At 43.0% G+C, this 20,857-nt stretch overlaps 2 protein-coding genes across 3 annotated transcripts; one reads left to right on the top strand and one right to left on the bottom strand.

Annotated features, from left to right (window-relative positions):
• Positions 1–14,220: 14,220 nt before the first annotated feature.
• Positions 14,221–17,818, top strand: LOC115409456 (40S ribosomal protein S19). Its single transcript, XM_030120657.1, has 6 exons — positions 14,221–14,308; positions 14,532–14,602; positions 16,052–16,152; positions 16,892–17,075; positions 17,156–17,210; positions 17,398–17,818. Exons 2-6 carry the CDS (start codon positions 14,532–14,534, stop codon positions 17,443–17,445), a joined length of 459 nt encoding a protein of 152 aa, XP_029976517.1. The 5' UTR covers positions 14,221–14,308; the 3' UTR covers positions 17,446–17,818.
• Positions 17,819–18,169: 351 nt separating this feature from the next.
• On the bottom strand, positions 18,170–20,113 carry LOC115409097 (trypsin-3-like). Of its 2 annotated transcripts, none has more exons than XM_030120088.1 (5): positions 20,024–20,113; positions 19,778–19,928; positions 19,416–19,673; positions 18,559–18,679; positions 18,170–18,319 (listed from the first exon to the last, which is right to left on the bottom strand). In XM_030120088.1, exons 1-5 carry the CDS (start codon positions 20,061–20,063, stop codon positions 18,170–18,172), a joined length of 720 nt encoding a protein of 239 aa, XP_029975948.1. In that variant the 5' UTR covers positions 20,064–20,113. The 2 variants fall into 2 exon arrangements, with proteins under 2 accessions (XP_029975948.1, XP_029975947.1); XM_030120087.1 differs by having other exon boundaries at positions 18,559–18,695; positions 19,420–19,673.
• Between the last annotated feature and the right edge of the window lie 744 nt (positions 20,114–20,857).

The raw sequence follows: 20,857 nt of genomic DNA, 5'->3' as shown, positions 1-20,857 counted from the left end.
TATTTAGAGACGGCTGATGTGCGGCACACGGGATGGATCGCCGTAGTGTTGGTGTGTCTTCTAGTCCTGTAAACAGCTTTTGTTTTCCTGTCTGTACTACAAGTCGTATCATTCATGATCTCACTTTCCTTGATTATCATCAGAGGCATTATTGGAGCATAACATGACCATATCAATCCAGGACGAATAAACAGTGACGATTCTTGCGCTGCGCCGTTATCACCTTGAAAACACAAAACGAGATTGCTCGGCGTTGTGTATCGGCTCGTCTTCTGGCGGCGAGATCAAAGCATCAAGAACCATTTGGGAGTCGGAGCTCAATGTGACTTTGAAGTGATAGTGGCAAAAACAAACACACGGGAGCTGAGTGCTTGTGAACGACCACTCTCCACTTCCAGCTCAAGGTTCCTCAACTCTTGAGAAGGATTTCAATGATAAACACCTCAATTAGCTCTGAGTGCTGTATTTATAATGCCGAAGAGAAAATACGGCGTGCTGTAAGCTTCTTGTTTAATTGTTCAGGATACCTATGGCGATGGAGCTTCTGAATTCACCGTGTGGCCTTGTCGGAAAACGGTGAATACTATTACACATTAGCTGATGATTATGAGAGGCATACCGCACATAAGTGAAGAGCATCAGGTTATATTTAACAGCCACTTTCACATCACTTTGGAATGTATGATCTGATGAGGCGTCGCTCCGACGATCACACTGACGAGTGTGCATGGCACAAATGGTTAGAGCTGCAACGGTAATGGGATACCTGACGTTTAAGGCAAATAAATAAATAAATAAATAAATAAACACTCCAACAACAGCCAAAAGTCCAGCTGGCTCCAATAAAATCCTCCTGTTCCGTTTCATTGAAGAAATTAAATAAAAGCATTTTTTCCACAATCATGATTTCATTGTGAAAATCAACATTTATTTAGAGTATAAATTCTTCCTGCTTATTTATGTATTGATTTGTAGCCTATATGACTTTACCAATATAAAAACTAATCAATTTTGGTCAAACTGGCTGGTTTACATTAAAGATGAGAAAGAAACTACTTGTACTAAAGCTGTACATTTCAATTAGAACAAAACTTCAAAGAATCCTTCAGTGTTTGTTGATGTACAGAGATGACCATAGCATCATATCGTTTCTGATTTATTCATCACTTGTTTTTTTTCTCATCAGGAATCTTAAAGTTAACATCAAAACTTCCCGAAACTAACAGCTTTAGTCATTTTGTTAAATAAAATGCTTTTTTTTTAACCTGTTCATGATAAAATTGCATTGATTCTTAGCTGAATACAATGCTATTTTTAACATTAATATTATTTAGTATTCCTACCTTCTCTCACCTCACGATACGCTGTAGCTGTTACCGTACACTCATCTGCATGGTTACAAAGTTTTCCGTCAGTCGATTCGCCGATGAAACATCTTATTGTTGTTTAGTGCGTCTCTGTGCTGCATGAGTGCCGCTGCGGCTCGGTATGAATCATCTTAACCTGCATATTTTGTAGCGCTCAATGGGCCCAGTGGAGCACAGGAGGGAGTTCAGAGTCAATCTATCAGGCTTGCATGGAGAATAAACGTGCGAGGCGGCGAGCTCTGCGGCCCTTCCGCCGCATCACTGTCACTCATTTCGCCCTTGCTGAACTCACACCATCATTTTCACCTTTGGCAATTTCACACAGTGAGCAAAGCTGACAGACAGTGACCATGGATACAAACAAGATAAAGGCTGACGACAGAAATGTCTGCGATGGGTGCAGCGAAGGGCCAACGCAGTGAGAGGAACAACCAGCAACTTTGTGTTTATCTATTGATCATCTTTTACGATTATTAGCTTGACAGAAAATGTAATTTGAGAAGGTTTTAGTTGCAAAGCTTCACCTTAACAGGAGCGAATCTGTGCGCACATCTGACAGACAAGACAGGAGACGGATTCATTTCTTTCATCTTGACCAATAATTACTTAATTGTTCTCGATTCATTTCCAGACTAGCTTCAAATTAACTGTCCCCGCTTTCATCTCACTCCAAAGCGGCGTTGGTGTTTTAGCATAAAGCAAGAGAGAGAGGAGAACGGAGCGCGAGCGAGACACTGAGAGAAACCTGAGGCGGTGATGTAGAACATCAACTCCAAGCAGACAGTCTGCTGAGAAAAAAGAAAAGAGGAGCACGGAGAGGCAAACATCGCCATGTCTCTCAGCTTTTCTTGCTCCTCTTTAATCTGACACCCCCCCATCTGTCTCTCTCCCCCTCTCTCTCTCTCTCTCTCTCTCTCCCTCTCCGTCCCCCTGAGCTGTGTTCTGCATGTTCTCTCCCTGTCTCTCTCCATCTCCCTGCCTCTAATGTGCTCTGGCGTGTGTTACCCACGGGTGCCTGCGTGCCGCCGCCGCCATCCTGAAGCCGGGTCAGGAGGGCAGCTGAAGCGGCGCGATGCTGCCTGTGACATCATCAGTCACCGCTATTACTCACGTCTCACCTCCCCTCACTGTCTGAAGCGCACACACACACACACACACACACACACACTGACGAGCGGATCCTCACCCGAGCTGTCAGCCATGAAAGTGTATTTAAATGTGAAACAGTGTAAATACAGTTTCACATACAGCTGACACTGTTGACACTCTGTGTTATATAATCAGACGCCGCTTTCCAAAATGTTGGACATCTTCCATGTAATTAAACTCTTCTCTTAATAATTCAAGATGTTAGTTTTAACCCAAGCGGACAACAAGATGGACGCAGTAAATAATTTAACATGACAAAATATTTATGATAGTTGTGTTGTCGGTCACAGTGAAAGGTCCGGACGGGTGTAAGAAGACACCGGCTTGGAAAATCATGACGTTTTGATAAAACAAATTAAAAAAAAAAAAAAAAAATTAATTACTAATCTCCATGCAAATATGCGAAGTAATCTGAAATGGTTAAATGAAAATGTGAATCAATTCCAGCAAAGTAACGACTGTTTGATTGATCTGTATTTAAGTATATAGTTATTGACAAAACTTCATGCAAATATATATAAAAGATTTTGTTTTGTGTTCAAACCCTCACAGCAAGAAGGGAATGGTATCAATCTTTTCGACATGAGACTTTATGCCTATACTCGCCCTGTGGCGGTTTATCCAAAGCAGATTGAATATACAATACAATCTCCTATTTATTGCGCTCCATCATAAAATACTGAAATGTGATGCCTGCATCACGATACAAACTGTGTGGCCAGTTTCTTGGCCTCATACAACCTTTAAAGAGCACAAAACTGCTGATAGATTAAACTATTTTTAAAATAGCCTTGTTACTTTTTGAAAGCTCATAAAGGAATGGGTTATCGATTAAAATAATAAAAAACAATATGAGTTTACATATGAGTTGCTCAAACTGAATAAAGTCTCAAAAAGCTGAATAAATTGCGAAAATTGGAAATTACTAAACGATCATAATCAATAAAATGGGTTGAAAACGATATATTTGGGTTTTTTTCTTTCTGCTAGTTTGTGAAGTAATCAATACAACCGTCATCCGGAAACTAGACGTCAAATAAAAGTTGACGTTTTCAGAAGGACAAGAGCTCCTCCAGATGTGGTGCTCAACTATCCTTTCACACATCTGTGTGAAACCAAGAACTGCGCCTCCATGAAGCCGGCATGTGCAAGAGGATCAGACTGTGTCAAATCGCCACATCTGCCATCAGCAGACACACTGTACATGAGAGTCCGTCAGTCTGTCTGTCTGTCTGTCTGTCGGCCAATGGCGAGGGGAGACACTGCAAACTCCTCCACTCCGGAATACAGATAGTCTGCATGAAAGCCGTCAGCCCGTGTGTGGGAACGCACCGTATAAATCAAACATGACCAGCACCACCAGCCACCACATGCATGTTACCGTGCTGCATTAATAACAAGCGCCCCAGCATCCACAGGCATACGGGGAATGTGTATGCATTCGTCTTTTTCTCCCTCACTCCCCTGCACTACTGACATGTCCTCTCGAAAGCACCTGCAGCACTGAACTCAATGCACCAAATAAAAGTGAGGGGGGGGAGAAAAAAAATGGCCGGATGAAGGGTGGAAGAAAGGAAAAAGGACTGATAATGACAGAAAAATAAGGTTTGGAGTATAAATAACAGAGGATATGAACAGCTAAATTAGAAAAAAAAAAGACACGCTCAAAAGATTATGGGGACAAATAAAAGACAGAAGGAAGCGCGAGAAAAAACACGAGGCAAAGTGGGACAGCGAGCTAGACGCCGCGTCTGGAAGACAAGGCAGACAGACTAACTGAAAGAGACACCGGAGAGACAGAAACAGACACAAAGAGCGAGCATGAAGAACAAAAGATGAAGGGATGAAATATGAAAGGAAGGAAGAGGAGAGCGAGCGAGAAGGGCAGACTTGCAGCCAAGTGGAGAGGAAAGGAGAGGGGAGAGAGGGAGACAGGCGGGCAGAGTTAGCGTTGCGCATGCTAAAATAGGTGGCAGACTCTTGTCAGTGCAGTGACCTCGTCGCGAAGGACTGAGGAATTCTCCCTGTTGACCCGGACACATTCCTCCGGTCCTCAGACGTTAACCCATGCCAAACCCGCCATACTGTACCGCCGTGGCTTACACGGCTTCTCTGTCACCGACCCGTGAGAAATATCACCTCCACCGTCTCGAACGCACACACGCCACAGACAAGGGTACAGTCCATAAAGCAACATCAAACGCTCCCCGGCTCGTTCGCCAACGAATTTCGAAATCTAACAAATGACCTGCAGCGTATTTGCAACGCACTTCACGACGGAGGGGGAAAAGTGCTACAAATCTCCATGCAAACACCTTTGAGAAGGACGGAAATATCCGAAAAAAGAGCAACACTGAATCAACAGCCAGCGCCTGCCTGCAGAGATCCGTGAGCGCATGTGTGCGCAGGGTCCCGCAAAAACATTGTGAAAATATCAGGGCAAGAAGGGCTCTATTGTGTCGCAGCGGCAGAATGTGGCTCTTATTCTCACGCTGCCGGTCGGAGGTCACGGGGCGACATCAGCACAAAGACAGAAATGTGATGCGAGGCATCTCCTGAGCTAGCTTCAAGGCTGCGCCACAGGCCCGCCTTTATGCCCGCCATCTCTCACTTTTCAGCAGCGTCTGATAATCGGGGACGTGACCAACTGGTGACCCTTCAACTTGTTGCTGACTGGGATGAGTCACGGGCGGGACCGAGACGAGCGGGCCGTCAAAATGAGAGGCGGTACGTACGCCTGCTGCGTTCGCAGCGAGCCCGCGGTTAGCACATATCTGCTAGGTTAATCATGGCGGAATGACTCAGGGAAGAGTAATTCAATTATTCTGATGGTGCATTGACGTTTCGATCGGGGCACAGACTAAAATAGCTGACCAAGTGTTCCTGACTGCTGAGAGCCATTAAGCAAAGCTCTTGATCTTACTACAAGATAAACACAAACTCCGCGGTCTGATGTTTACTCCACGTCCTTCATAAATGGACAGAAAGAAAAAGTAGAAGGGAAAACGTGAACATACCTTATAAACAACACTTCTGAAGTTCGGCATGTCTCCAGCTCAACCTGAAAAAAAAAAAAGAAAAAGTATTCTTAATTTTTACTTTCAATAAATTTTTGACAACATATATCTTTAAGGATTCATTGTTTTTTAAAACCATAAAATGCTTTTACTATTTTCACATTTTTTTTTTATTTAATACCACATCAATCCACTTTTATATAATGTTTTCTTCTTGGTCGTAAATTGACCTAATCTACGATATAACAGTCTTTTCAACCATCAATCAACGACACTCCCTCTTTCCTGCAGTCTTTTCTTTGTACTACAGTATTTGTATTTCGCACTGAGCCTGGTGTTGCGGTTGCACGATTCAGTTTGTCGGTTTCCAGATTAAAAAAAAAAAAAACGAAGAAGAAGGAGAAGCACAAATTCAGCAGCACGAATTCAAAGCTGCTACACACAATGGCAGCTTGCATGGGAATTCCTGAGGTCTGTTCGATCCATTAATGTATGCTGCGGTTGAATGTCATCAATTATGAATGAGAAACACACAAGCTTCACAGAGAGCTGCTATAGAATCATGGGAACGGCTCAGACCCGGGGTATCTTAGATATTTATGACGTATTGTGTGAAAACGAGGCCACGCAGTCAAATGTGAGCTGCTCTCGGCCGGGCTAATCTTAAAGCTTACACACTCAGAAGAAAATCTACTGGAATTCGATCAGAATGTAGTGAATAATTTTAACCGGACAAAAAAAAGGCGTGCAGAGTCAATATTAAAGCAGGCAGCCAGCCGCCTGCCTTCTGTGGGGTCACTCTAATTATTCAGTCTTTTTGTTCCTCAGACGTTTACTGCAGGATCTTTATGCAGCTGGGGTCTCTTCCCCTTTAAGTCTCAAGTATGCAGGAGTGTGCTGACCCTGCCAGTGAGTTCATACCATAAGCAGACCCATATAGCTTCTCCTCCAGAGCCCCAGATCACGAGCCTGCTGGGCTGCCGCCTCAGTTATGTAAGATTACATAACACCAGGTCTGTCTGAGTAATATTTCATAACCTGGGGGTCCCACCACACTGGCATTACTACCAAATCCCCTCCGGAGCTGAATCAAAGCTGCCGGGCAGGTTTGGAGATGTAAAAACAAACCTCATTTGAAAACAAATACGGGCAAATCTTGAGTCCTGCAGAGATTAATTTTCTCAGAAACTTTGCTGACAAAAGGCAGATGTTCCATCGATTCGGTCAAAACTTCGACATCAAAGAGTGTGAACTTGATTTTCTTGAGAGCTAAATTGGAGGTCACGGGGAGGCTGACCCAGGGACGCTACGAAACAAAAGCCTGCTCCCCCCGGCTCACCGCAGAGTGCAGTGATGCTGTCTGCCATAAGTGTCATATCATTGTGTATTAATCAGATGATTGAATATGAATTGATTCGGCACACATTTACGGGCTGACAATTATTTCTGAAGTAGGCCAGTAATTGTTATCTAACGGTCTCAGCTATGCAATCAGCTCCATTTGAGCCTTATCTACAACGTGTAGTGAAAAAAATAAAAGCTTGGATTTTTTTCTTTAAATCAAAACTTCACATTTCTTTCTACGACCCTGCTTCTTTCACAGGTGACGGCAAAAGATTCTGAATTGGAAGTACGAAACTAAAACAGATAATTCAAAGTGTTTTCTGAGATTTTTGTCCTCACAATCACACCGATGAAGAACACACACATCCACCCGGTCCCCTCCGAGCGATACCAGGGAACAATCTTAGATTTAGATAACCGCGGTGGCGACTGATACTGAAAATGCGTGTTGAGATAACAGCGGCTGGGTAAAAGTAAAGCAGAGCAGGGAGATACATTGCAGAGGAGAAGAAAAAAAGAGAAGGGGGAGCGATGCGAGGAGACGACTGAGGCAGATACCACGAGTGAAAAAGGTATATTCGATGTTGGCTGCGGTGGATGAACTGCAAACGGACAATAGCGGACTGGCGCTACATGTCAAGCGCCTCGTTCTACTTCCGAGTTTCATGCCTACTGTAGTTACTGTACGACAATCAATCCATCTAATCTACTGCTGTCAACATCTTTACATCACGGAGATCCGGTAAAGTGCAGTAAAGCTTCAGTCTTTAGCTGAACTTAACCTCTTCAAACAAAACTAATCTCGACAGAATTTCGCAGGTTGAAAAAAAAAAAAAACTAGCTGGGGAAAAAGGGGGGAGAAAAAAAAAACTTACTGAACCTGCCTTCGGTTTGTTGCTTTAGCTGACGCCCTCCAACACATCCGCCCATATCTTTCTCTGATACCGAACCGCATCTCGGTTGGACTCTGGGTTTTTGCCGACACGGCCAGACAGACCGATAGATCGGGGGGATACCCGGATGAGCGGATGGAAGATGGGACAGAAAAAGGGGCGACGGAAACGTAATGAGAAGACGAGGGAGGACAGGAAACCCCGGAGTGCTCGGAGTGTTTTCACGTCTACATTAATCCCCATTTTAACGCATTTATCTTGTGCGCGTTGTATAATAATCGGCGTGATATAATCACTCCGTGGATATGAAACATGAAACGTGATTGTGCAAATCCACGCATGCGTACGCAGCAGTGACCATCCGCCACTGCCGGCTCCTTTAACTCCAAATCACACCCCAACATATTAACACACACACACACACACACAGGCACAGACACACATGACTAATACAGATAGTTAAGTGCACAAACGCACGTACCCTGCCTCCCTGGCGTGCTAGCCTCCCATGCATGGGCCCCCTAAAAACTAGGTGCACTCAGTGGTCCCTTTCCAAAGCCCTCATCTGAATGTGAGCGGAGGTAATCCTTGAAGGAGAGGCAAAGAGAACAGCGATAACCCACGATAAAGAGGCTGAAGGAGGGAAAGAGAGAGGGAGGGAGAGAGCGAGAGACGGTGAAAGAGGGAGAGAGGTGGAGCGCGAGATGGGATAGACGAACAGGATGGGGGGATTAGCAACCTAGGGAACACATTTTTCAAACAAGTGAAAAAAAAAAAGAAAAAGAGTTGAAAAATGAAGGGGGGGGGGGAGGAGGAGAGGGAGCCGCTCGGAGAAAAGGAAAAGGCAGAGCATGTGTCGGGAGAGGAAGAGGGACGTGTTGGTGCCGTATACTCACTGATGAATGAGAGGCAGACCGAAGAAGTGACGAAAAATCATGTCAGAAAACAAAAATCGGAGTCGACCGGAGAGCACGAGTCTGAGACTGACGAGCGATCCAGTCTGTTCTCATTCTGGACTTTTGTTTTTTCTCCTTTTTCCCGCGATTTTGCCAATTCCTATCCAGCGGTCCCTCCTTCCTGAGTCTATCCCCTACTGGTCCTCCTTCTCCTCTCTTCCCCCTCCCGTTTTTCTTGCCAGTGCCGGTACTCTCGCTCCTAAGTCTCTCACCCTCTCTCTCTTTCTCTGTCTTCCTCGCTTTCTCCCGCAGACCATGCTCTCCATTTTTTCACCTCATTCTCTGCATCTGTCTCCTTCATATTTCTATTTGTCAGGTATGATTCTCCTTTCTTCCAAGTCTCAGCAGCTGCTTCAGAATTCAGATTTTCAAAAAGTCGAGTTTTTAGTTTGGGGAGAAAAAAAAAAAAAAAAAAAAAGGAAAAAAAAAAGATACTGCAGGAGGAAAGAAAAAAGTGTTTACAGGAAAAGACAAGCAGTTTGTGGCATGCAGTCTAATGCAGGGACAATCCACGGCCTGCGCTTTTCAGGGGCGCCACGCAGAGTAGGGGTGAAGCGTCTGTGTGGAGGTGCCTCCGTACATGAGGGCATAACCGAAAGCAAAGAATGCCAAAGCAAAAGAACAAGAAGGGAGAAAAACACACACACACACACACACACACACACACACACACACACATGAAAAAAAGAAAAAAGAAAACCTGGGCTCATTGCGGTCGGTCTCCAGTGAAAGTGGATAGTAAGCGCGCGTGAGGTGAGGGAAATGAGTGGGAAGGAGTCCGGGGCGTGTGCATGTGTGTGTGTGAAGAGGTGGGAGGGGAGAAAAAGGAGAGTCAGCGAGAAGAGAGAGACTGGAGGTTAATGGAGAAATATCCAAGAGGGAGGGATAGAGGAGGAGTGTGTCGGTGAGCAGAGAAAAGAGGAGGGGGCAGAATTAAGAATACATTTTTTTTTTCTTTTACGGTATTCAAATTTTATGCTTTTCATTTTTCGCCTCCTCTGTTCAGAAGCTAATACCTTCTCTTTCTGTGGGGAGAAAATAGAGAGGAAGAAAGAAGAAGAGAAAGAGCTACTGTGTGCTTTGTCTATCGCCCCTGCCGTCCCTTTCCTGGTTTCCTTTCTGCTCCGACTCTCCTCTATTCAGCCTATTTTCTGCACGTGCACTTGAACTAAATCCTGTCTGCTTTCCCCTCCCCTCGCTCTCTCTTTCGCTCGCTCTCTCTCTCTCTCTCTCTCGCTCTCTCTCTGACTGCGCATCTATGTGTGTCTGCCTCTCTCGCCCTCCCTCTCTCCTCGGCAGAGGCTCGAAATAGTGCGAGCAGTCAGGAGAGCGTGAGGGGAGGGAAAAGAAGAGGGCGAGGGGGACAAAAAGGGGAGAGAGATGTTGAGAAGGGGGGAGGGGAAGAAGCTTAGACGGGCTGACACAGAGCTGCTGTGTGTGTGCGTGTGTGTGTGTGTGTGTGTGTGTGTGTATGTGTGTGTGTCTACATGTCTGTACATCTGTAAACACACGTTTATCTACCTTGGGTTTCGACGCAGCGCTTCACACATCGTCAGACAAGAAGATGCAGAACTTCAGAGGTTTTAATGAAAACCACTGCAACAGCAGCGACACTTTACAGGCAGCAAAGACCACCAGAGCTGCCAGTATTGTTTATCGTAATTATTAATTTATCCAATAATGAATAAGTAATCTTAATTAATCTGTCAATGAATAATTAAGTTAAAAAGAACCATGAAAAGATATTGACAAAGCTTTATTGGAAGCTATCAAGACAGAGAGATGTTTTCTACCCGGAGGTTTTAATGAAACCTCAACCAGCTGCAACTCAGTTGACAGAAACCACTACTTCCCACATTCAGCAGGTAGTTACGAGAAAACATTTGTTGATTTTATTTGGAAATTGCCAATCATTTACTAATTTTTAATACTTGGTGGATGAAAAAACACTCGGTATATTAATATGGTACATAATTCTCTGATTCTTCCATATCTGACCTACTGTGTTGAAGTTTAGGGAAATAATAAGACCAACATCCAATCAGTATTCATGCTACAAAAGAGAGCCTTTAGAATAATAATAATAATAAAAAAGACCTAACAAACCTATTGTTTAGTCAGTTAAATTGATTGACATTAAAATTATTGAAATGTCATTATGTAGTGGATTATAGTATTCAGCAAAATTTGTATGAAGCTCATGAAAAAATATTCAGAGCAGATTTGCAAAAAAATAAAGTAACTATAATTTAAAAGGAGCAGAGATCTCCACCAAACTTAAATTGAGAACCAAATTGAGGGAGAGTTGCATTTCAGTACAAAGGAGTGCAGTTATGGAACAATCTCGATAATGAATCAAAAGAAATTAACCCAGGCACCAGATTAAAAAAAAATTTATAATATCGGGGTTATTATTAAAATACAAAGAAGCACAGCAATATGAAACAAAACTGTTCAGAGATAGCGTGGCTGCAGGCCGCTCAGACTTCAGTTATTTTGTAGTTGTCTGTTGTTTGTTCGCTGTGAAATTTATTCTTTACTTTTTTGTTTGCTGTTTGTCTCCAATGTTCACAGAACACGATTACATGAGATAAAGAGGCAGAGCAGATAGTTCACTCTTCCTTCTGCTCTCTTTCATTCAAGCAAGTGGAAATTGCTCTGTACTGTTGAGCTGATTTGTTTTCATGTTTTACGATGAATGAAGTAAACTAAACTAAATTGGGCATAAGTGACTTAACATGAGGGACTCAGTGAATGGTGGCAAATTAAGCAAAATGTATTTAGTTTTACAATATCCATTTGATATTGAGTTCAAATGTGGTCAATTGAATTTCTTTCTAACTTTTAAGCAGCTCTCTCATCTCACAGCAGGAGCAGTCCCGTTCGAATCCAGGCTTGGGGAACTTATGTCTCTGTATTCTGGTTTCTTGGATAAAGCAGTTTGGAGAATTTCAGCCGAATCTGTCTCCTTGTTACAATTAAATTGCTTCCAGTTATCATGAACTGAGAACAAACCTATGGCATCTGTCTCTCATAAAATTGTATTTATTGTCGATGAAGTTGTTTTTCAGTACCAATTTTCATGCATTCAAGATTAAGATGTTTTTTTTTCTTTATTTTGGGGTAGAAAGCAAAACGGTGTGTGTGCATCTGCCAGCATCACAGGAGGAGGACTGGAAGATAAGGGCACATCTTCAGAAACAACACTGCGTTTTCACTCTGGCTGTATTAGAAGATAAATAGAAAAATCTTTGAAGACAAAAAATGAATAATCAGTTGACTTCAAAAGGCTTTAAACTTCTGATAAACGCTCATTGTGTTTTTTTGCTCAAATAAAAGAAATCAAACAAGCTCAGGAATACTGACTGATAAAAATAAGTGATTAGGATGAATGAACAATCGACAAACAACAATCTCCAGACTAATTAACTTTAAAAGAAACTATCAGTTTGAGTTGATTTGTCTGACGCAGGTCGGTAGCGTGTTGTGTGTTTTGAACGTGATGTTTCTGTAATGATGTGATTTATGACGATGGCAGAGAAATAAAAACAGTTCCTGGTTTGTCACTGTGTTCAGGCCGTTCTCACCGGGTATTTGTGGTTCAGTCTGCCGGCGGATCTGAGCCTATATAAAAGATAAAATATTATTCAAAGGTGAGGAAAAAGGTGGTTGTCATATTTTCTTTTCCGAGCTTTATCTTCTCATAGCTTACAGCAATTTGACGGAAAGCACTTTATGGCTTAAATTTAAAACATTATTTAACTGTACTTCTTGGGATTGATTTTTGATGGAGGATTTCTACATTAGTGTATTGGCTGGGTTCCAATTTTAGCCACTTTTCTGAGCGCTCACATTTTCAAATTTAAGGTTATTGATTATGTTTGGCCTGAATAAATTTAAAGTTTATTTGTTTCTATTAAGTGTATTGATTTTGTTAAATTTATTCATTGTCAATATCTGTAATTTTAATTTTGCTTCTTAAAAGTATTTAATCTTGTTTTTTGTGTCAATCATTGCTACCAAAACTTAGATGAAAAATTATGAGTTGAATATTGCTATTATGGTAATCTTAATGATAATTTCAGCTGTGATTACCTGCACTGTGATGATGCTCTATAAAGCTATTTTAACCAGGATAGACACTGTTATACAATAGAATTTGGATGATCGGTTAAAAATGGTAAAGAGCAGACAAATGTTTTGACTTTTATGAGACCACTTGAGACTTTCTCTGAATAGTGACTGCGTTTGGTAGCTTCCTTTATCTCTTATGTTTCTTCTAAAACTAATAACTGAGTACCATCGCAGAATGCCTTCAAAACACCTGCTGCTGAGATTACAGTAGATTGCGTTAGATTTCTACAAATTATCTGACTATGAGAGAAATTTAAGTTGAAAGTGTCACAGGTTCTCAAAATTGCCACAAAATGTCACAAACAATAGTACAAAATACCAGTAAGTGCCAAGCAGTGGCTGATTGATGTATTTGACTTAATAAATATGATATAAACATCTTACTTGAAACTTGAGTTGTCCCAAAAGAGATGATCTTTTTCAAGGAATTCATATTAAAACTGTATCCATCTATGCACCATGAAATATGTTGTTTTGTACTGTCTAACCCATTTTACTCAATATTAACTGTGTAAGATTTCTTGTATTATCGATCATCTCAAAAGCTCAATATGGTGAAAAGGGTTTTACAAAAAGAAGATATTTCCCAAGCTATATAGATACCAGTGGTTTGACTCTCACCTCACAGTGAGAAGATCTAAGTTCAAATGCCAGCTGGACCTTACTGTGTGGGGTTTGCATGTTCTTCCCATGTGTGTGTAGGTGACCCTGCACACTATAATGATGGATGGATGGATCACAGAAAATACAAATAAACGTGAAATCCACTTTGGCAGCAACAAGGAAAATACTCTGCTCTAATCTGCTACATGGTCGTCCTAAAAAATGCAACATAATGTGGAGTCATTTCACAACAGCTTCGAAGTCTAATGCAGGAATATTTCATCCAGGGGAAGGTGCAGCTGTGCAGACACGAAGATAGATGTAGAAAAGTGAAAGTAACATGTGAACCCTGTTTACAGAGATGAAGGAGCGGCTGACCTTCTGCGGGCGTCTGCTGCTTCATCCGGTCTCCTCTCCTCTCCTCTCCTCTCCCAGACTGCAGCTGACTCTGTGAAAGGCCTGACGAGGCAGAGAAAGAGAAAAGGCTGCAGTAACACCTCCACCTGCTGGGACGAGCAGGAACGGCTCGCACAGCATCCTTCCTCGCCACCAACATCTTCTTCTATCACTGCTTCTCCATCACTTGATAAAGCTGATGGTGTGACTGGGTTTAAAAAAAGGATGAGGGCGGCGGGGATTTGGAGCCGCAGTGGAGGTTAATTCAGGTTATGGTATCATCCAGTCTCCCGCCATCTCCCCCCTCAGCATCCTCCCCTCCTCCCCCCTCCCTCCATCCCTCCCTCCCTCATCCTGCTGCGTTTTCACCGCATTAGCTTCGGCAAAGCCAACTCCTTCAATCCCACATCGCACCGAACTGGCTGCCGGCTCAATTCCATATATGAACAGTAAGATGTTAATAATTATTGAATAATATGAGAGCAGTTTGTGTGAGGAGCTGTGACACGTCTCTGCTCAGTTACTTACTTTAGCTAAAATGGCTAATGCTGAAGCTAATGCTAGCAAAAAAAAAAAAAAAAAAAAATGTTCCAGTGGTGCGTTTCGGCTCAAAAAGCGAGCATTTTCAGTGAGAGTTTCAGCTTACCTTCGTTTCCAATTTGTTCTTTTCAGATGCCCAGTGTCACGGTGAAAGATGTCAACCAGCAGGAGTTTGTCAAGGCGCTTTCAGCTTTCCTGAAAAAGTGAGTAATAAAGTGAAGCAGTCCGTCACGTGGCGACCGCCTCACGTCCACCTGTCAATCATCCGGAGCGCAGATGACCTCGAGTGACCCCAATACACCATAAATAATTTATTTTTCAGATACATACATTTATAATGAAGCAAATAATATTTTTTAAATGAATGACATCAAAATAAAATTTTAAATGTTTCCTCTCTTTCAACCATTTGTGGTATTGTAATTAATTATTCTGAAATAGTTACCTAAATTTTATTTATCTGTACACATTATTTGTGTTTCATTTGCGTTCAGGCTGTTTTTTTAGAGACAAATTTATTTGTAACAACAATTAACCCAAATTCTCTTCCTTTTCTCATCCTTAACTTACATTTTAAAATGATAATGAAAATATTGGCTTTATTTTATTGTGCCTTTTGTTCAGAAACATCAAAAAACATGAATCTACATACTGGTGGACAACAAAACAATAACTATTTAACAGACAGTGACTGTCAATAATGACTGCTGAAGAAAGTTGAGAATTTTGTTGGTATTTTAATTTAGAGTTCAAATGATTTCACTTAAATGGCCATTTTCCACCACTTGAGCAGTCCCCAACATTGCTAATCACATTCACCCATTCGCACACACATGCAAGGTGCTCATTCCATTTGGGTTCATTGCCTTGCTCAATGACACTTTGGCATATGAAGAGATAGGGAATTCAACATGCAATCCTCCAAACCACAGCCACCCCAGTAGTGGGGTGTTTGAGCCAATCCCAGCTAAAAATCAGTGAAGGTGAAGTGAAGATGCCTGAGACAGGTCACCAGTCCACCAGGGTAAAAGCAGAGAGACGAACTCCCAGCCACACAGAGTCACACCGACAGCTGAGCTAAACGCCGTCTAGATTAGCTGTTGTATACTGAATAAAAGGTTTTACTGAGGTGAAAAAAACTGGAAATTGTACATAATTTAAACTTAATTGTGCAGCAGAACCCCAAATACACAGACGCTATCATTAAGAATTGCATTAGGCGTAAGCAGGATTTTGTGTCCTGGAAGTGAAGGCAGGGTCTCTGCAGAGCCAAGGCAAGAGGAAGGAAAGAGAGCAAACATGCACAGACGATCTGTCTTTTTTTTTTTTTTTTTCAAGTTGGTTGGAACAAATTATCCCTGCAGAGTTCCTTCTTTCAGGAACTGGATACAAGTGTAAGAATCAATGCAGATTTAAAGGCAAAATGCGATGACACAAACTCTTCATTACCCTGCCTTTTCTTCACTTTGCATTTTATAAAATGGAAAAAATATAAATTTCATTTTGAAACTGTTACTGCTGCAGGTTTTTTTTGGACACTATACTTATACCCTATTCATTGAACTATATATTCTACATTGAAAATACTACGTTGGGATCAAGTGCCTTGTGTTGTTTGAGGCTGGTTGATTCATTCGATGAGCGGTTTTCAGGTCCGGGAAGCTGAAAGTCCCAGAGTGGGTCGACACTGTGAAGCTGGCCAGGCACAAAGAGCTGGCTCCCTGTGATGACAACTGGTTTTACACCAGAGCAGGTGGGTGACATTGCACCTGCTTCCCCTACATTCATTCATCCCCTCCAACTGGACTGATCATGGGAAAGTTGACGTTTCGTACTATTTCGCGCTGACGTTCTGGCACAGGTTTAATTTTGTCCCGTCACTCTGATCGCACATGAAACAGTGAGAACTAAATTGAAGAAAACTCAGTTTTTGACTTAGAACTCGACACAATAACAAAAGCAGGAACGTTGAGAGTATTGTTTTATTAAATCAAGCATAAAACTTCACATGCAAACATAATACATATTTACTGTCTTTCCATTGTAGTCTAATTTGTATGCCTTCATTAGATTAACCATCAAATGTACTAATCTGTCTATTTTTACAGAAAGGATCTTTGTTAAACTTGATTTTATACCAGCGTGCATATCTCAGTCTGTCATCTCTGTCAGTCCCGGACTTATCTTGAGCTTTTCCAGGTGTTCGTGTGTGACTTATACGGTCCTTACACAAACAGTTGGGTAATATGTCACAGCTCTTTCACCAGTAGATCTTCTGCGATATATACAATGAAAGCAAATCCAACACAGTCCCCTTTGCTGGTGTGCATATTATCTGTGCAGGCATGTCGACCCTGACAGCCGCATGGAAAATGTCACACATTCGATAAGTCGGAATGTTTGATTACACGTCTCTCGGGCCGAAACGAGTCGGGCGATAACAAAAGCACACATTGCGACATGTGCCGTGAACTGTACGTATGTCCGACCAGCGTCCACGGCCCGCCACCTGTACCTGCGGGGCGGCGTGGGCGTGGGCTCCATGATCAAGATCTACGGGGGCCGTCAGAGGAACGGGGTGTGCCCCGCCCACTTCAGCGTGGGATCCAGGAACGTGGCGAGGAAGGTCCTCCAAGCTTTGGAGGGCCTCAAGATGGTGGAGAAGGACCCCAATGGGTAGGAGAGGTGGAGAATGAGCGTGTGATTTTTGAACATGTGATTTGAATTAATAAGAAATGTTTATTTTCTTACTATAGTGGCCGGAGACTCACCTCTCAGGGCCAGAGAGACCTGGATAGGATTGCTGGTCAGGTGGGTGACTAAGCTGTGAACACTGGGGCCGCCATAATAATAAAAAAAATACTCTTAAACATATAATTCAATTTCTGTTATTGCTACTATATTATCGCTTCATCGGTCTCATAATAAATACCTGTTTTTTAACACATGTGCTCCCTGACCGCCCCCCCCCCCCCGTGTCGTCTCTCTGTATGTTTAGGTTGCCTCGGCAAACAAGAAGCAGCGCAGTTTGCAGAGCGCCATCTGAGGAGAGCGCGCCAAGAATCCAGACACGTGAAATGCAGCGATATGCCTTACTGCTTATTTACTCAAGTTCGCTCGTCTCCCATATCAATCCGGTACCCAAAGAAACCAAGCACAAGAGGCACTTCACAGAGATGCATGTGTCCATAGTACCGTCTGAGCAAATTTAATATTATACACGAATGTTTGCAAGAGCTTTAACTCTGTGCTTTGTTTGAAACGCATTATGAATTTCAAGACAGCGGTGGCCTTGAGACAGCAACACAGAATGAACACTAACGCACTGAGAATGCAGTATTACCAAGCATGAGCATGATAATATTGTTACCTGCAAATGTGAAGCTGAAAAACTGTGAAAATAAATAAAGACAAATGCAGTGAATCGTGTTACGCAGACATTTATTGATGTCCGTTTTTTTTGTTGTTTTGCAGAAACACGTGTAAGAAGGCTTTATCAGTAGTTTGTCTGAATACTGATTGTGATTAAAATGGCATCAGGTAAAGACTTCTTTCTATTTAGACCGGCCCTGTCCGATTGAAAGTATGATCAGATCAGAGGTTGTGCAGCCTTATGAATGATATGGAAACAACACTGTTCAGTGTTCTTATAAAGGTGAAGGTTGATTTTCAGTCAGTTGTATGAGAGCACCACAGTTTTCCACATGAGCTGACTTTGTATACCGACGACGGCGTTTTAATGTCAGCCGTGTGACTTGACAGCGGGTGTCTTAGTTGCTCCTCATGACGGAGCTGATCCAGCCGTTGTAGCGGCACACTCGGGCGTAGACGCTGGGGTGTCCCTGCATGGCACAGTCGTAACCCCAGGACACGACTCCCTGCAGCTGACCGCTACACACCAGCGGACCGCCGGAGTCTCCCTGCACACAACAGGTGGAGGCAGAACGACAGTGAATTAAAGGTTACTTACTCTCGGCAGTCAGAGCAAACTGCGAAGTGTTACGGTGAGAGGATACAGCTCCGGAGAGCGGCGCACATCGTGATCTCTCATGTTTTAGTAATGGCTATTGGGGTGAACATGTGTGTTGTAATCACTGCACATGCTGGGTGGTGCGCCACCTCACTGCCTCTGTGTTCTCTGTGATTTAGTCCAACTCACTTGGCAGCTGCTGGCGCCGCCGTGCATGAACCCGGAGCACACCATGTTGTCTGTCATGAGGTGGGGGTAGGCGTTCCTGCAGATCCTGTCGTCGATGATGGGCTGCCTCAGACACTGAAGTCTGTCGGGGAAATTGTCTGGGGAGCGACAAGGCAGGCCTCCGTTTATTCATACTTTTGGGGAGAGTTTCAGAAAACCTGATGAAAGGCATTTGAATTGAATAAAAGCAAGAGTAATGAAAAAAGGTTAACAGAAAGTGTGGAATATGCAGTTATCTGTCACGTGGATGGAAAGATATCAAGTCTTATGCATCACCCTTTAAAGGTCACTCCTCAAACTGTGTTCGTATCTAAAATTTTGACCCTAAGAATATTTGTATATTCCTGTTGGATTACACTCCAATTATACAATAAGCAAAACTGACATAATCATATAAAAAAATTCTGTAAATGATCTTTAGTCCCGTTTAAAAAGTACATATGCATTTTCAGAATATACATAATGATTTACAAAGACACGAAAGTGGATTGGTTGCAAGTTTTAAACTGAATGTAAGGCAGTTTTTTGGGCGATTTTCAAGATTGATCAACATAATTGATCCATTATTTGCTCAAGGATGCATCAGTCGCACTGCAAATTTTACCAACAGAAATTATTATACAGTGGTTGCAATCGATCAGTCATACAGCTTTAATCCATCAACCATGCGCATTTTGTTAAAATTCATTGATGGAATGTCTGTAAGTTGGTATGTTGAAACATTTGGAAAGGTTGGAATCATGTTTGAAAATATCACACTGAAGTTGATCAATGGAAGTTCAGGATTGGAGATACCATAAACTTCCCTCTTCTAATACTCACTGCCATTGGCGGACATGTTGCCCCACCCGGACACCAGGCAGTTCTCGTCGGCCGCGGGGCAGCGGGACGGCAGGGACACGGTCTGGACGAAGCTGTTGAGGGTGGCGGGGCGGCTCAGCTTGATCAGCATGATGTCGTTGTCCAGGTTGTGGCTGTTGTACTGCGGGTGTCTGATCATCTTGGCGCCGTCGATCCACTGCTCGGTGCCCTCGTTCGCCGCGATGTTGTGCTCACCCAGACGGACCTGGATCCGGCTGGAAAGTCAGGACGGTTTACGCCGTGCGTTTGCTTTGATTTTCATACGGAATCCTCGTGCGGTTTTAGGGTCAGGGTTTGAATCGTGACCTCTGGCACTTACGACTTGTAGCAGTGAGCGGCAGACACCACCCACTGGCTGGAGATGAGGGAACCACCACAGAAGTGGTAGCCGGCGTTCAGGGACACCTGGTAGGGCACGGAGTGTCTGGGACACTCGTACCCCCCCACCACCTTCTCATCTTCAGCTGCGACTGAAAAAGCAGACAATATGCTGTGACTCTTAAGACCATCTTTAAAAAAACAAAGTGTGAAATTAGGAATCCCACAGAGAAATTTGGTCTCTTACAAGCTGCTGCGAGCAAAGTCAGGAATACCAGGGCCTTCATGGTGACGTCTGTCGGGCTATAGGAGAAAGCTCAGGCTGTGTGTCCTTATATACGCCTGTCCTGACCTCTGCCCCTCCAACTTCACTTTACGTTTGGGAAAATAGCCATATGGCTGTAAGCTCCAGAACGACCTTGAGCGAAGTCAAAAAGGAGACACGCTGCCACTCCGGGGCTCTTCTGATTGAACAGCCTCCTTGATTTAAAAGTTATATAATCAGCTGTTATGTAATTTGCAACCACTGAAGCCTGTATGGGGCCAGATGCAAATGAAAAGCTTGACATCCGAGGCGTGCTCTCTTTGAGAAGAGGTCGTCACTCGCACGGCAATGTGTCAGCAAACAGATGTTTCCCGCAGTGAAGATGTTGGTCTAATTTAATGGTGGATGTGACTTGATGACGTCTCCCAGTCTGCAGGTGGCTTTGATCTGAAGTCAGCAGAAGCATGTTTACCCGGCCTCGCCATCGAAATGCTGATAAGACTGTTCCAAAGCTGTGAATATCAGCGACTCCCAGACTGTAGGCCTGGGCTTCTCACAGGGGGACACTGGGTAAATCAAAGAAATAAAATGTTTATACTTCAGATTATTATTGCTTCTCATATTTTTGTAAGTTTAACCTTTAATATTCATAAATCCCATGAGCTATAACAGCCTTCCAGAGGGTCCTATGCAGCTCATAATAACACCTTGCAAAGTGTAAAGGCTATAAAGAAAGAATCAACTTTAAATTTTTCAGTAAAAATAACAGCGGAGAGCCAAACACCGTCAGAGAAATAGCATTAGAATCAGTCTCTT

The sequence above is a fragment of the Salarias fasciatus genome, chromosome 22 (genome assembly GCF_902148845.1).
Source record: "Salarias fasciatus chromosome 22, fSalaFa1.1, whole genome shotgun sequence".
NCBI classification, from domain to species: Eukaryota; Metazoa; Chordata; class Actinopteri; order Blenniiformes; family Blenniidae; genus Salarias; species Salarias fasciatus.
Note: the sequence above shows the minus strand (reverse complement) of the source record. Positions and strands in the feature narration are given on the sequence as shown.

What these genes read in the sequence shown, in the direction of transcription:
- LOC115409456 (XM_030120657.1), top strand. Translation starts at nt 14,532, where the DNA reads ATGCCCAGTGTCACGGTGAAAGATGTCAACCAGCAGGAGTTTGTCAAG. An exon ending in CTTTCAGCTTTCCTGAAAAA is followed by an intron (nt 14,603 to 16,051) that starts GTGAGTAATAAA and finishes AGCGGTTTTCAG; the next exon opens with GTCCGGGAAGCTGAAAGTCC. An exon ending in TGGATAGGATTGCTGGTCAG is followed by an intron (nt 17,211 to 17,397) that starts GTGGGTGACTAA and finishes CTGTATGTTTAG; the next exon opens with GTTGCCTCGGCAAACAAGAA.
- LOC115409097 (XM_030120087.1), bottom strand. Translation starts at nt 20,063, where the DNA reads ATGAAGGCCCTGGTATTCCTGACTTTGCTCGCAGCAGCTT. An exon ending in CAACATGTCCGCCAATGGCA is followed by an intron (nt 18,696 to 19,419) that starts GTGAGTATTAGA and finishes GTCGCTCCCCAG; the next exon opens with ACAATTTCCCCGACAGACTT. An exon ending in GCGGCGCCAGCAGCTGCCAA is followed by an intron (nt 18,320 to 18,558) that starts GTGAGTTGGACT and finishes TGTTGTGTGCAG; the next exon opens with GGAGACTCCGGCGGTCCGCT.